At 39.7% G+C, this 17,142-nt stretch overlaps 1 protein-coding gene across 2 annotated transcripts in view; it reads right to left on the bottom strand.

Annotated features, from left to right (window-relative positions):
- The window catches only part of LOC131721082 (prostaglandin E2 receptor EP4 subtype-like), a 41,909-nt gene extending 25,091 nt beyond the window's left edge, over positions 1 to 16,818 (bottom strand). The window contains exon 1 of one of the 2 annotated variants that reach the window (XM_059014307.1): positions 15,651 to 16,818. In XM_059014307.1, the coding sequence (XP_058870290.1) occupies positions 15,651 to 16,466 (816 nt within the window). In that variant the 5' untranslated portion in view covers positions 16,467 to 16,818. The remainder of the gene's footprint in view (positions 1 to 15,650) is intronic. The other variant, XM_059014306.1, reaches the window with a different exon arrangement.
- Positions 16,819 to 17,142: the final 324 nt, after the last annotated feature.

Raw genomic sequence — 17,142 nt, 5'->3', positions numbered from 1 at the left:
GTACGAATCCCCCTGCACACCACACTTCAATGCCTTTACCAGGGGAGACCCTCGGGGACTCCTGCACTCCCCTGACTGCATGACTCCCCCTGCACACCACACTCCAATGCCTTTACCAGGGGAGACCCTCGGGGACTCCTGCACTCCCCTGACTGTACGAATCCCCCTGCACACCACACTCCAATGCCTTTACCAGGGGAGACCCTCGGGGACTCCTGCACTCCCCTGACTGTACGAATCCCCCTGCACACCACACTCCAATGCCTTTACCAGGGGAGACCCTCGGGGACCCCTGTGCTCCCCTGACTGCATGACTCCCCCTGCACACCACACTCCAATGCCTTTACCAGTGGAGACTATCAGACACACCCGACGACCATTTGTAGTTTAATTCAATCTGGAGTTGTTTGAAAAATGGTCGGTGTGTATTAATGTAATTACTATTTAAATAAAAATAAATGCTTCTTGTTAGTGCAGCAATTAACTCAACTGTCAGCAGAGAAGCTTGCACAGGTTAAGAGAGTTAGTCTCATCCTGAAGATGTAAAAGCTCACACATTTTGCAATAAAATGTAATTGTTGTCAAAATAGGCATTTGCCTTTGTGTTTAAATACTATAAGTGTAAGCTAATTGATTTCATATTCAATTTCTTCACAGTCAAATGCTGTACACATACAGTCTACATGCTGCATGAGTAGCGATGCTGGAGGTGAAGTGCTATCTATGAATGTGCCATTGTATGATGTAGCTCCTTGGGTCTTCTGTGAACATTTTAAATGATAATAAATTATAACAGGGAAAAAACAAACACATTCAATGACTGGGAGATATTTACAGTAAGCGGGGAGATGTTTACAGTATTCATTTTTCTTATTCACTTTGTTTTTTTTTATATTTACAGAAACAGGATTCACAGAGACCACCTGTACCAGTTTACACAGGGGCTGTGTCAAAATACGGAGACCCAGTGACAGTCTGACAGTGTCCTCTGTACTAGCTGACCCAGTGACAGTGTCCACTCCTCTGTACTAGCTGACCCAGTGACAGTGTCCACTCCTCTATACTAGCTGACCCAGTGACAGTGTCCACTCCTCTATACTAGCTGACCCAGTGACAGTTTGACAGTGTCCTCTGTAGTAGCTGACCCAGTGACAGTGTCCACTCCTCTGTAGTAGCTGACCCAGTGACAGTGTCCACTCCTCTGTACTAGCTGACCCAGTGACAGTTTAACAGTGTCCACTTCATCTGAACTAGCTGACACAGGGCATCTGTTTCTGGTGTTCTCTGGTTTATTGGGTGTTTCTTAAGAATGTAGTATTGAATGCTTTCTTTAAGCGAGTATAGCTGAGTTAGCTCTCCAGTTTAATGTACTCTGATCCCCACTTCTACAGTAAAATCACCACTCAGAGCTCTAACCCCCGATTCTAAATTTACAATCTCTGAGACCTGATTCCAGTTTCCATGGCTGGGGCTGTTGAAGCAGCCAGGCAGTTTGTCCAGCAGAGGGCGCTCACTCCACATTTATTGAGAAAGCAAACATGAGACATTTTTCAGTACCCATAGTTTTATATTTCACTAAGTTCAAAGCTAAATACAAATATTAATTCCTAAAAAAAAAAAAAAAAAAAAATAATAATAATAATAATAATAATAATAATAATAATAGTATGTGACAGAAATACAATGATTCTTGGTGGTAAATCTTTCTCCTGATCTGTGGCAGCCGCGGATTGGAGGAGCGGCTGCAATCGTTTACCAAGGGGTCATGAGTGACGGTACAAAGAGGGGACAAAGCGACGTGATCTGTTCCTTCGTTTATGGTTAAGGAAACAACCCGGAAGGACCTGTGTTAAAAATATCGTACGTGAGTGTTTTGTTTGTTTTGTCTCATCTCTAATTGTTAATTGTTATTATTAGTAGATGGCTAACACAGACCTGGACATCACTACACCTGTGTCACGATATATACTGTATTAGCACCTGAGCACTGCAGCTCGCACCCAGGACTGGTGACCGTGTTTGTATACTGAGCATCAAAAGAAACTTATCACTTATAGTTGGATCAAATTCACTAGATGTGATCAAAAAATGACAAACTCTGTTTTAGAGCAGGTGCAGTGACTTTTTATTGTGCTGATTAACAATTGACATCACGAAGATGCTGCAAAATGATCTGTCTCTTGTGTGACTCTTGGTCTCCCAGTACGTGGCCTGTCATTGTCAGAGTGTGTCTAGTTATACCGTCTCGCCAGGTTTGAAATTGCTGGCTGTAAGCACCCAAGACAGCGAGCCACAGTACGCTGCCCTAGTCCAGCTTCCAACATGCCGATTGCACGAAGGTGTGGCTCTCTTGACAAACGTGGCATATTGTTTTTTTCTGTGATTTTCTTTATTGCTTTTATTCAAGCTTGCAATTCAACAACTGAAATCACTCCATATCCAGAGTCCAATCAACTGTCTCACTAATTAGGTGATTAAGTGCATATGCTTCAGTCATAGTCACTCAAGCGTGTCATGGTCAAGGATGAATGATCGAGTGATTAAAAACAAACCAAAAACATTTTGTCAATGTCCATCATTTATATACCTTATTTTTTTCAAAAATAAATGTGTTATAATAAGTTTCTTTTGATGCTCAGTTTATATTGTGAGTGTAACTGGACTGTGTTTATTATTTGGGACTGCAAACCCTTTATTTTGAACAGTGCCGTACACATTGCTGTGTATTGCCTGGGATTATTGTTTGAGGTCACCAGACCTGGATTACAACATGAAAGCCTTTCTAATTGGATTATCACTGTCTTGTCTCCTGTTTAAAGCACCGCATCACTTCTGCACTGTACACTGTTAACCACTTTGCCACAAGTAGTAAAGTACTAAAGAAAATATATCATATTAATATTTGAATACAATTTGTGCATGGCTAGAGAAACAAAAACTATTTTATTTGACTATTTAGACCTGTAATAAACTGTGGAGGAGCCCTTCCACAGTTTCCATCTGTACTAGCTGTGTGTGCTGAGTCCTAGCTAGGGCACTACTATCTGTACCATCCCTGGCTCTCTACAGTCTCAGTACCCATTGCAACAGAAAACACAGGACCAGCTGATCCCCAACGTCAATCCAAACCTCAGGGTTAAACTGATCATTCTACTTTGTGTATGGAAATAGGGTTGGCTTGATATTTCAGTAACTCAATAAACTGCATTGAAAATATGTCTTGGTTCAATACAGAGCAATTATAAAAATATGGAGTTATCGAAACAAATGACAAACTGATTGTTTTCATACAGAGCACATCACACCACAAAGCTTTACCCTCAGAACGAAATCCCAGGTTTATTTAGTCTGGAAGAAATCACCAATGTAGTTCAATTGCCCGTAATATTAATAGAGACCAGTTGTATCTTGAATAGCCCACTAAAGCACACGCCAAACACCCCAGCAGCAGAATAAACATGTCTTACCTGTGGAATAACTGATTGCAATTGAAATCCACAGAGCTCAGGTAATGAACAGGTTCAGCACGAGCTTCATTGGAAACACTGCAGCCCTGTCACTGCTCCCTGCTCTTTTTTTGTATATAGGCAGTATTGTTTTACCCTATTTTCTTCTCAACTTGAAATGCCCAATTCGTAAGCCTGGCTCACGGCTGCCACCCCCGCACTGACTCAGGAGAGACGAAGACGGACACACGCTATCCTCCGAAGCGTGTGCCGTCAGCCGACCGCTTCTTTTTCACTCTGCAGCTCTGCCATGCAGCCACCTCAGAGTTACAGCGACGGAGGACCACGCAGCTCTGGGCTGTTTGCAGGCAGGTCTGCAGGTGTCTGGCCAGTCTACAGGGGTTGCTGGTGCGCAGTGGCTGACCTAAGCCCTCCCCACCCACGAGGTCCTCGGCCAATTGTGCGCCACCCCCGGGAAGTGGAATAGTCTGGACTCCATCCGGTGACCTCCAGGCTATAGGGTGCATCCTGCACTCTACGCGGAGCGCCTTTACTGGATGCGCCACTCGGGAGCCCCTACCTGGTAAAATATTTATGCTTTTTTTTTTTTTTTTACACTTAGCGCCCCATAGTTAGTGCCATTCAAAAATAAATGGTTTGGATTATTTGTTTAATCATTCTGAATCTGTGTATACCATATGTTTAAAGGGTAATAACTGATCTATTTTTTAAATCTGGCTTTTTGTACATTTAACATGTTTTGACTGGATGACACTACAAAGAAAATAATGAGTTGTTATGATCTGCAATAAATTCACCCGAAGTTTAATTTCTAAACTATTATTTTGTTATTTTATATGTTATTCTTGTTGAAGACAAAAATAATGTCCCAGTTTTTCACTGGAAATCTGGTAATCCTAAACTACATGGACAGTGCGAGAAACTGAAGCTCTGATAGAAAATTTGGTCAGACACCGAAATCCAAGCTGAACTGGAAATGGTAAAATATCTTTTCTCAAATTACTTTGTTTAATACCTACATTAGAAGAACCTTGCACAATGGCATAAACTGCATTCTCCTTTAGGCATTCAAGAAATGTATTTATTAAATTAACCAAGTGCTCCCCCAGTGCTTTCTTCCACAGCAATATGTAAGAATCTAAAACATGCTATATTAAAAACCAGGGCAATACATCATAGCTGCCATCTTTCAGGATGCCTTGCAGGATATTGTAAACGCGGGTGTATCGTCAAAGGACACCGCCTGCTTGGACCTTACAGAAGAGCAAGTGCTCCGAAGATATCGAATGGATACAGCTACGATACTGTATTTATGTGATGAACTAAAGAAGATTTAGATCATGTATTGCCAGTATCACTCACAGCCTTGTCATTCTTTGCTACAGGTTTTTTTTATATGATATCCTATTATACATGCAGGTGTGGAGTAGTGGTTAGGGCTCTGGACCGGAGGGTTGTGGGTTCAATCCCAGGTGGGGGACACTACTGCTGTAACCTTGAGCAAGGTACTTTACCTAGATTGCTCCAGTAAAAACACAACTGCATAAATGGGGAATTGTATGTAAAAATAAAGTGATATCTTGTAACAACTGTAAGTCGCCCTGGATAAGGGTGTCTGCTAAGAAATTAATAATAATAATAATTTTCATAAAGTGCAACCGGCTTCATGAAACTATAATTTAAGTAATACAGAACATTTACAAAATGACATTAAAAATAGCTCTAACTTTTTTTCTTTTTCTCTTTGTCCTAATGTACTTGCTTTATTATTATGTTCTATTAAACGTATCTTCCCTTGTTTATCCATATCTCCTGAAACACACGTATGCTTTGTTTTCTCCGTCTTCACTGTCAAAACTGTCATTTGATTTGATGTCATGTCATTAACATATAGTTTTCTCATTTAAACACTGAATAGTTATTCCACCACTTTTATGTAAATTGCACCCATTCCGCCTGTCGGCAAACAACAGAAAAGTGTTTATTTTAAGATGGAACCAACGGCCCTGAATATCAAAACCTTTTTGAGTTTTTGTGTTCCGAGCAAAAATCGAAAATGGCCTGGAAGGAATAGAACAGTCACAAAACCCCGATTCCGACCCTATGAAGAATGCTAATGAATAGAACAGTCACAAAACCCTGATTCCAAACCTATGAAGAATGCTAAAGAATAGAACAGTCACAAAACCCTGATTCCAACCCTATGAAGAATGCTAAGGAAGAGAACAGTCACAAAACCCTGATTTCGACCCTATGAAGAATGCTAAGGAATAGAACAGTCACAAAACCCCGATTCTGACCCTATGAAGAATGCTAAAGAATAGAACAGTCACAAAACCCTGATTCCAAACCTATGAAGAATGCTAAGGAATAGAACAGTCACAAAACCCTGATTCCAACCCTATGAAGAATGCTAAGGAAGAGAACAGTCACAAAACCCTGATTCCAACCCTATGAAGAATGCTAAGGAAGAGAACAGTCACAAAACCCCGATTCCGACCCTACGAAGAATGCTATGAAAATGAGGTGGGTACCTAGACATACCTCCTGTGCAAAAATCGAAAGGGTTGATGTGGTTGGATTGAGTATTTTCAGTCTGTTTCCAAGAGTCCTAATGGAGGTGGGAACCTATTTCAAACAGGCTCCGTGCTAAAATAAAAAATATCTGGACACCACCTGTTTGGACCTTACAGAAGAGCAAGTGCTACAGAGATATCGAATGGATAAAGCTACCATATTGAATTTATGTGATGAACTTAGAGGATTTTGAGTCAAGCACCCAGAGGGCTCATGCACTGCCAGTTTCACTCACAGCCCTGGCATTCTTTGCCACCAGTGGTATGCATGATATCATAAGAATATAAGAATATAAGAAAGTTTACAAATGAGAGGAGGCCATTCAGCCCATCTTGCTCGTTTAGTTGTTAGTAGCTTATTGATCCCAGAATCTCATCAAGCAGCTTCTTGAAGGACCCCAGGGTGTCAGCTTCAACAGCATTACTGGGGAGTTGGTTCCAGACCCTCACAATTCTCTGTGTAATATCCCATTACAGTGGTGCGCAAAGTGGAGGGGGCGTGGAGAGTCAGTAAGGGGGGGCGCGACTATGACTAAAGAGGCAGTTCTGTAAGGCTAGAACATTTTTAAAAATACATAAATGACAGCTAATTAGTCCCAAGTTCTTACCTTTCAAATGAGCCCTTGAGGATCACTGTAGGACTTGCAGAACTGGAGGAATGATGTTTGAAGTGGTGAGTGTGTAAGTGAAGCTGCAGTGAACAGAGACCAAATGCAGCTTCCATGTATGGGGCGACAAGTGTAAAAAAATGGATTCCTAGATTTAACCAAAAATAAAAAGTTCATATTTAGCTACATACATAAATGTTAACAAACACATTCTTAAAAGTGGGAGTGTAAGCGCAGCTCTGCAGCACGCAATGCCAAATCAAACACGTCAATGCGCATGGGCTTATGTTAAAGGACTGTGCACACCGGACGCGAACAAGCGAGCAAATAAAACATAATTCAAACTATTGATTTAAATGGAGTAATGCACACCGCAAGTGAAGCGAGCAAATATAGAAATACATTTGTTTTATTTGTATTCGCGCTACGCGTTGTTCGCCAATGGATCAATCAGAAATAAGGTCAAAGGTAGTGGCTGTCAGACTGTCAGTGTCTCGCTCACCCAGAGATTACCACAGAAATAAATAAATAAAATGGACATCAATGAGAATTTAATTATTCAAGTAGAGAAATGTTCTTTATGATGCCAGTGTCTGTGGTTATAAAGACAATAAAAAGAAGGACGCCACATGGCAAGAAATAGCAGAACAATTGGAAAATGATGGTGTGTCTATCTCTCTTTATTATGTAAAATGACGCTTCTTTGTTGACGCTGATTTTGATTTTGACCAATAATAATGGCATTAGCTCTTTAAGAAGCCGGTGGTATTCCCCGAACTGTTTCCTTTGTTTTAGTGTGTGGTGTACCCAGACTATTTCTTTGTGTCTTATTTATTTGTAATATAATCAGCATCAGTAGGAGGCTGTGTGGTCCAGTGGTTAAAGAAAAGGGCTTGTAACCAGGATGTACCCGGTTCAAATCCCACCTCATCAACTGACTCATTGTGTGACCCTGAGCAAGTCACTTAACCTCCTTGTGCTCCGTCTTTCGGGTGAGACGTAATTGTAAGTGACTCTGCAGCTGATGCATAGTTCACACACCCTAGTATCTGTAAGTCGCTTGGATAAAGGCGTCTGCTAAATAAATAAACAAATAATAATAATAATCTAAATAGACAACTGCAGAAAGAACGCTCATGCGTGACTCCTCCCTAACAGTATGCAAGCTAACGAGACTTCATTAAACAGTATGTTAAGAAGCAACACTGCTGTGCGTTGTGAGTTATTAATAAAATAATAACAGTGTTAGACTGGGGGGTGGACGCAGTCCACTCACTTTTTTGGAAAGGTGGACTGAGTCCATCCACTATTTTTGGTGAAACGCCATTTTTGTACAATACATCTTCACTGTGATTTATCTTGAATAGTAGCCTATTTTATTTCTCCCAAATACTTGATCGTTTAATGTTCCCGACACAACTTTTGCATTTATTGCGTCTGCGTGCGCACTCCAGCGAAACAGCAGCTAGAGTTCTACTGAAACTGACAAACTGCACCAGGAACTGAAATTGACGTGACAGCTGGTAGAGGGCGAGTTCATTTTTTTTTTTTAAAAGAATGTTATCACATAATAATAACAACATGGGTTGATTCAGTTCAACATTTCTAAAATGAACGAAGTGAAAATGAGTATAACAGCTGATCACGATCCAAACAGATTCGATGAAAAAGCGCATCTGCTCCAAACAGGCACTGCGTTCCCAGCATGATCTCTCCATATGATGAAAATAATTGTGAAAGCTCATAATACAAAGCGAAATGTACTAGCATATCCGTGTTTACAAAGACACTGCACATCTGTTTTACTATAAGATATAATATAAACCCTCCGTTCTTTTATTTTATTGGTTCTTCGATTAAGTTATTTTTCTATTTTTCTTTTTTGTGTACTTCTAGGGTCATTTTTTAAAAATGTTATTATAACTTTCTAAAAGCGTTGATTTTCGGAAATTAAAAAAAGCACTCAAATACAGTAGGCTACAGTAACTTTCGGTTTCTATAAAATAAAAGCATTTAGAATCTCACTTGAGCAACGCATAAACCTTCAACTTATTACATGTAGGTTTAAATGCTACACTAATACATATCATGTAAGTTAATAGTAGATGCCTTGTGCACCTTTAAGAGTCAGGCAATGCTGAAGTCCGGTCCCATTAGCTCTTCAGCGCGGCAGCAGATGGTGATTGAGGAGCTGAATCAGTGTTGAATCTCGCTGTCGAGAAACAGCATGCGAGATAGCTGGCTGCCCTTCTCGTCAGCCCAACATCAGTGATGTGGATTTATTTCATGTGTGGTCTTTTATTGTGTTTAGAAAGGCGTTAGGTATTGTAATGAGTGCTGTTGAGACGGGTGATTTCGTTGGGTTTTAACCGTTGTACACATTTCGCTCTTTTTACGTTTAAGCCTGTGTTATTTAAATTGAATGATTAAAAAACATCGAATTTTAAGGCATAAACCCCCTCGATTTTTTTCAGTTAAAAACCAATTATTTTACATGAAGACATTCTGATAGTATTAACATGTTTCCAACCGTCCTGCTCTGATCCTCTTTAAACATGTTAATCATTATTGCTTGGCATGCCGCAATACTATTTCTTCAATTGGATGTATGCTATTAGTGTGTAGGCTATATTGTGGTCATTCTGAGGACTTGAAAGAACGGAGTGCCTTTGCTATTGTATTGTGCTTGACTGTGCGGGTCAAAGATGTCCTGCCGTGTGTTGATGCCATACTTTCTATTTTGTGCACAAAATATCTTTGATCTCCAATTTTAAATAATTATTGTCTAATCCTAAAATGTAAACATTATACCAGACAATCAGTGTATGCAAAATACAATTTATTTTAAATGTTTAAACACTTTTTTTGTGGGACCAGGAGATGTATATAGTCAGATTATTTTCCCAAATGGTTTCAACCCCAAGTAGTATTGAATTATAGGAAACAAACTCTAATGATTTTATTAATTAATATATTTTTGCAAACAAGTCTTGATGTAAGGACAATCATTCCAATTTTAAGATTCATATATACTGTATATTTGCAGAATAAGCAAATACTTTATTAATCTAGGCTATTTTTATAGTGGTAGTTTTTTTTTTCTTATTTGGAAATTAATATTCTTATTATTAAATAATTTTGCTGATTTACAAGATTATTTAATCAGTACTCTAGGTTATACATATGTTATACAAGCTTGTCTTAAAACAAAACTTTGACCCAGCCTCTAATAGCAAACTACAAACCTGTTCTCAATGGCAGGTTTTTTTTTTTTTTGTCAGATGACTAGACCAGTAAAGGTTTGTAGTTTGATGCTGTGTTAGTGGGCGAAAGTTTTGTTTTATATGACACACAGTAGCAATCCTTATTTCACAACACATTTCCTCACTACAGGAAACTGTAGGTAAGGTAATGGAAGGGAAGGAGTTAAAGGTAGGACCAGTCCAAAGTGGGTCTTCTGTAGACAACAGAATGTAGTAACACATGGCACTGTCCTCAGGTTTGTGGCAGTTATGCTACCTTTTAAACCACTTGTAAATCCAACTTTTTTAATTAGGTTTGCTTGTTTCATGAACAAAGTAAAATGTAGTTATCCTTCAGAAAGATTGTGTGTAAACCATGTAAAATTTTACTATAGGTTTACATGACCTCATGCAAATATCTGTAAACAAAGTGTAGGATTTTTGTATAGTTTACATATAATGTGTAAACTATGTAAAATCAAGGTGTTACGTGTTATCATAATTGTAAACGGTTTGTAAAAAATATGTTTGCTAAACAGTTTACAATACCTTTGTAATAGTTTGTAAACCTTAAAGTTTGATAAGGTTTACAATTTTCCTAAACTTAGTAAACCTAATTTTTCATGCAGTGGTGGTGGGTGCATTCTGCACTAATATTTTTTAAAATGCAGTATTGCACCGATAGCCATGCAGCCAAATAATATTTCTCAAGAACAGGCAAGGATAGCCCTCCTAGTTTAGAGAGGGAGAGTCTCTTTATTCTGGGCTGGGAACCTTCCATAGAAAATCTACCCAACAGTGCCAGCATATGCTCCACTATTAATTCGAATTATTATACCAATTATTGGTAGCTTGAAACTTAGTTCCAGTCTAAATATAAAATCATTATTTAAATGCAAATAAAGATGATCCCATCCAACTAACAGTATGATTTTCCATGGACCTGGCTCCTCAAATAATATCTGTGGATCAATGTCTTCATATTTTAGGTGTAAAATTGCCTTCACTGGCACTGTGAATGTGAAAAGTTCCCCAGGGGCTTTGCCCCCGGACCGCACGGGGGGGGGGGCCTGGGGTCACAAAACCCCTTGCGGGCAGGAAAATGTGCATCACTGCTCAACATTGCTTAAACCTATAGAGTCCACTCACTACTTTCTGTAGGAGTCTAACCCTGAATAATAACAAATTAAAACGTGTATTTTGTAACAGATTTATTTGTAGAAATATTAGCTAAATGTTGATTTGCCAAGCGGCTATTTTTTATTTTTGTTCTGAACACGAAACACAGTTGGAAAGTTAAACCCCGCCACAAAAGCCCCCGACGGTCAGAAAAGCTTTGATATTCAGGGACAGAATGGCTGGCTGGATATTTGTAATTTTACAAAATGTGTTTCTGCAATGGTGACAGCCGAGACTGGTATTCTTAAAAACCCATAGTATTTTAAAATACCGGTGCCACACCTCTCACAGGCTGGCTCAAACCATTCAAATCGTTTTCACACTGCTACATATCCTGGCATACCCGAATAGATAATAATAAAGAAAGCCATCTGACTGAGTTCAAATGAAAACAAATGACACCCTCGAGTACCACAAAACAGCGGGACGTTCAGCTCTTTTTATAAAGCTGAGCTACAGCACCATGGTAAAAAGCTAAATGAAGCACCTGCAGTGAAGCATGTGGCATGTTTAACAAATGTAAATAATGAATAGATACCTCAAAACATTCCTTAGATGGGTCTTCATTGTTAATTTCATAGAACATTATCTTAAAAACCAAAACACTAATTGAAACAAAGAGACACAATGCATGAAGAACTGCTGCTTCTCTTTCCCATAGCAAAACCACAGCAGTGCAATAGAGCACAATGACGTCATGGTAAAGCATAGGTAAGCCGTGTGAACCGCAGAAAGGTATGGCAAATCATATTTAAAAACCAACTGTGGTAATGCAGTATAGCCATTGTGAAAGCATGGGGAAACTGCGCCAGTACCGTGCAGACAGGGGTGGTGTTCTTCAAATCTGAGCTGAAATCTCAGCTGCTTGCACAAACTACGCCTGCGTGACCCCCCTTTTTGTTTTTGCGACACACATACAGCGTTCCGTCTAGGGGCGGGTCGTTTGTAATGGCACCAGCCCGGGGCTCACGCAGCTTGTATGATCATATTTATTTGAACTCTTTAGTCTTCATACACTGTGAAGTTTCTGCTAGCTCTGAAAGCAGATCTATTCTACGCAGTCATTTGGTAATAAGTTTGATGCCAATAGTAGACCCAGTCCTTCATTTGACATGTTGTATTATTATTTTGAATTGGGTTTTAAGAACACATATTTAAAAGCAGACCAAGCAGGTTGTAAAATGGTCTGGTTGGTACACAGTTATATACAAAGTTGCAATTTTCAGCTGTGGTATTTTTGCATAATTACTACATTGTATTGCAGCATGTTGCAATTGTACAAAAGCAATACAAAGCATAGAAAAATCCTACAGACAATGTAAAATAACAAGACCGGACACTTCATTTGATAGAGAACTAAGAGAAACACTAGTTTCCTATCTATATTTGATTAAATGTTTTAGTCATGGGAGAATACATCTGAAGACCGTTTTGTTAAAGATGTGGTTGAAGGTATTTCCAAACCTTACATTTCACAGCGCAGGGGAAACGTTGTTGCAAGACAAATACATTGATTGAACGTATTTTTTCTCCTGTATTGAAAAGCTTGTCGCCTTTTGAACTGTCTTTTGAACTGCCCACTTATGTCGCACATTGATACAATGTTGAAATAAAACCTTAAACACAAATGACAGGCGTAATAAAAAAAATCCCCAAACTTCATTGTTATTTGCCATGATCGACACATATTGAAAACTGCAGAGTAACATAACAATCCAGTGTGCATTCAAACTGAGGGTAAAGCACAATGCAAGAGCCGGGCTCGAGGGCAGTCCTGGTTTCAGAGCTACAACGTCATCTCATCTCATCTACACAGGGCAGGATCTGTAACGGCAGTGCATCACACAACACTGCCCGTTACACTGAAATAAAAGGAGTCGTCACGAAGTGAACAAAGAACTGGAACAATTATAGGTTTAAACATTTAAGCAAGGGGTAGAAGTTGAAATAATTATAAATGTTAAATAACATTGATTGTTTACAACTGAAAGTTCAGTTCCCCCTTCAGCATGAAAGCATGTATCTTGGTGTCGGTGCTCACACAGCAAGCGCCCGGTCCCGAGTTCATGTTGAATGTCTGTACTGTATTGTTGGTCCCTGATTAAAGTCGTCTTGTTGAAGACGATACCTGGAATGGTTTTCGATTGTTGAAACCGGACAGTCTTACACAACTAAGTCACTAATTGTTCGGTGGTGGGGCTAAATGACTAAATACTACTACTACTACTACTACTAATACTAATACTACTAATAATACTACAGCGTGTCTATAGAAAAAAAATCTTAATTTATTTCAATCTATTTTCTGATGCAATATTATTATTCCTATTCTTTACATGCAATATCTGAATGTTTCTGTGTTTGTGAAAAATCATAATAAAAATGTAAGAAATGAATATGTGTTTGTACATGTTTTCGAATGGTCACATGTTAATTATGTATTTAATATATTCTAAAATTAGCCAGCCTCCACTTAGCCCCTGTTTGAGTTTTCTGAACAAGGCGCTGTTCTCCATGATAAATGAGTCATGGCATGAGTCAGGATACTTAGCAACTGCATCCCTGATAATACACTGAGCATCGTATAAAACTTGCACAGTTAAAGAATGATGATGTTTTCTGTTTCAGAAAGCAATTTCATTCCTTGAATCTTGGGATTTTGCACATTATATTATTATTACATTTATACAACAGTTTCAATGTGTGTTTGGTTCTATTTTGTTCTACCCCAATTGGAAATATTATATACTCCCTTGCCCTACGGAAAAGTGCATCTGTGACATCAGTCAGTATCTTTGACAGAAGCCTGATCTGTCCCCAGCTGTCTTGATGGCACTCATTGCATTAAAATGAAGGGCTCCATTCACAGGTACATGTATGGCGTGACTGCGGGCTGTTTCTGATTCTAAACCAGACTTAAGCAGAGACCACAGTGCTCTGTTACAGTGCCTATAGCCAATCTGTATCTACGCATACCTCGTACTGGAGTTAGGTTTAGACACGTCTGACGGGGACGAACTATTCTGGGTTTAGGGTTGGGTCGTTTTCCCGTTTTTAAATAAGACACGAGAGTGGTCGTGTCTTAATTAGCCAATGTATTTTGTTGTACTACGTGGGCACATCAGTGTTTAGCACCTTTTGAAAACAAGACGTTATTTGCAAAATAGAATTAATTGCGTACTTCAGTTGCTTAACAAGCTGTGTAATGCGAGTGAGTTCTCAAGAAGCACACACCCTGAAGTGCCATTGCGCAATACACTGACTTCTGAAAATACAGCTTGCCACCTATATGGTGTCGCAAAGGTGTTTTGCGATGTTTTTTTCACTTTGCCCCTTCTGAAAATCAGACTGTTAATGTCTTCTCATAAAACAATTGATTACATTTATAAACAGCAGCGTAGTGACATTAGTCTTCACAGGGTAGTAGGGGCCTACTGGAACTGTAAAGCACCGTGGTATGGATTTTGAACTTTTAAATTAAAAGCATATGAAAGTGCTATTTCTATATATATAGATATTTTAACATTGGATGAGTTGTTATGTTATAATTTCATAACATTTTTTAAATTCTTTATTGACAAGATCAGAACGTAGTTATTAATCGGAGTTGATATCATTGGTACATGAGATAAAGCAAATTCTGCCAATGTATTACCTCAAGATCAATCCACATTAAAAGAAAAAAAAAAAAAAAAAAACAACGAACGACGTTCTCTGTGAATCAGAGGTTCTCAACCCGGGGCGTCACTTTCTAGGTGGCACCGCGAGCGCTAACAGTAATTATTGTAATTAAAAACATAAACATAAAGGTTTTACACGTGCGTCAGTGTCAATGTGAATCTCACCAGTGGGCTCTTCCTTGCTCTGTTCCTGTTGAAACGGAATTGGCCGCGTCTAACAATATTAACTCTCCAGGTGCTTGACTGTCAATACATTAAAATCATAACAATTATGTTTCATTGCATTGATCTGGAAAAGCTGACATCTCTGTGTAACTGATGGGACTGTGGATAACAATTGAACTCCCTGTATTCAGCCTGCTTGACAGCACATCTATTCATGTTGCAAATGTAAGCTAGCTGAATACAGAAAGCAAGTTATGCATGTCTTTAAATAGAATTGAAGGTAATTCATCGTTTATTCAGTCGCGCTTCCCCTCGAGTAGTACAACACATCACGCGCAGTGTTGCTGTTCTGCTCTGAGCGCTCCAGAACGATGCTAAAGAGACACGTTTCCAGGACTACTTTCAAAACTTCTTGCTCCACTGCACAATGTGCTGTACTTTTTCTACGTGCAAATAAACTCCAGCTAATTTTCCAAACCTGTTTAAGTGAAAATAGAACAATTACTTTTACAATTGCTTTCAGAAAATCCGGAGGAAAGTTTGCTCTGGAGCTAAAGCTTTGAAAATGACCCTACTGTATTATTAGATCAACTATATCACAATTTACAGGGTTATCAACGAATACAGCCGCTTAGGGCCTCCAGTCAGCTAGCACCGCCACTGCGTGCAAATGCACCGTGGTGGTAAACCTTGATAGGGTGGTGAAGGTGGAAAGAAGGGATACGTCTCTTACCACTAGAGGAGTAGAACAGACGAGCACCACCACCGACGTCACAATAAGCAGTAACATCATTTGGATTTCCTCGGCAGAAGTACTAGCCTTCCACCTGTCCTTCACGCTGTCTCTGTGGACCAACCTACCCATCGACCCCCTGTGCATGACAACCAAAGTGCCGCAGACTAACACGTTACAGGCCAGGGTCACCACAATGAGGAGGGAGCTCACGCCAGCGTACAGGAAAGAATAAGAAGCATGAAAAGAGTCATTGGTCCGCCAGTTAATAAAACACCACGTATAGGGGTACTGCCGGACATTTTCGCCCATACCAAACACGGGGAAACAGCAAAATAAAACGTTCCCGGCGTAGATAGCAAACAAGGTCCAGCCCGCCAGCTGCTGGTCGATGCGCCGCTGGTAGAAGTAGGGGTGGTTGATGGCGAGGTACCTCTCCACGGACATTGCGCAGATAATAGAGAGCCCTGCCACGCCGAAGAAGAGCAGGAGAAAGGAATGGAAGTTGCACATAGCTTTCCCGTCCAGCACTGTGCAGTCGAGGTAGGTTTTAATAGTTACCGGGCTGGCCAGACAAGTCCCCAGTAGATCAGTCACCGCCAGTCCGCACACTAGAGTATAGAAGGCGGATTCTTTGCGCTCTCGTTTATACTTTGAAAGCACAGCTATGGCGATAATATTACCAACAACCCCAAACACAAACATAAACACTGGAGTGGAAAGGGACTCCCAGTCATCTCCACACGTCGAATTACAACAGATGTGCATTGTTTTGTTTTCCATTTTAGACGGTGAAAACTGTTCAATAAATCCCATCTCCAAACGTGACGTGACTATGAAACGTATTCAGTGTCTTTCTTTAGTTTTTTTTTGGTGTCTCCAATTTTCTGTTAACTGGAAGTCAAGATTCTTCGAAAAGTCTGCTCCTTCTTGCCACTGCGTGTCGTGTCTCGCGCATCTGCACTCTCTGAACTGTACAGATGTTGTTATACTCGCTATTCCACCGCAGAGCCCGCCTCCTTCAAACAATCATCAGAGATATCAAGCGGCAGGAGGGCACTTCCGACACCAATATTACAAATCGTAATTAACACTGCAAGGTGGCACATCACATCCATAATTTAAACCTGGAGAAGGCTGCGCAATGCATTTGACATGGACACTACACAAGGGTTAAAATAACAAATCTACATTCAGACTTCCTAGGTCATTTCCCCTCAGCAGTGTCTGGTGGGAGAAAGCTTATTACACTGCAAAGAATGTCAGTCATTAATGCCACTCAGTTTGTGAATATGACTTGCTTGCAGTATGTCTTGTTTCTCCAACTGTGGTTTGGTTTTGTGTGTTTATAAGCTACCTAGTTTTTATAACCTATCCTTGTCATAATCAAAGTAACACTCTGTTTGTACAAGTCTTAACAATACATACCAGTTCTACAGGTTTACAAAAATATGTCAACATTTTACATCATACAAAATATGAAAAGAAAGTT

This window comes from Acipenser ruthenus, chromosome 47, assembly GCF_902713425.1.
Source record: "Acipenser ruthenus chromosome 47, fAciRut3.2 maternal haplotype, whole genome shotgun sequence".
Lineage (NCBI taxonomy): Eukaryota > Metazoa > Chordata > Actinopteri > Acipenseriformes > Acipenseridae > Acipenser > Acipenser ruthenus.
This window is presented reverse-complemented; position numbering and strand designations above follow the sequence as displayed.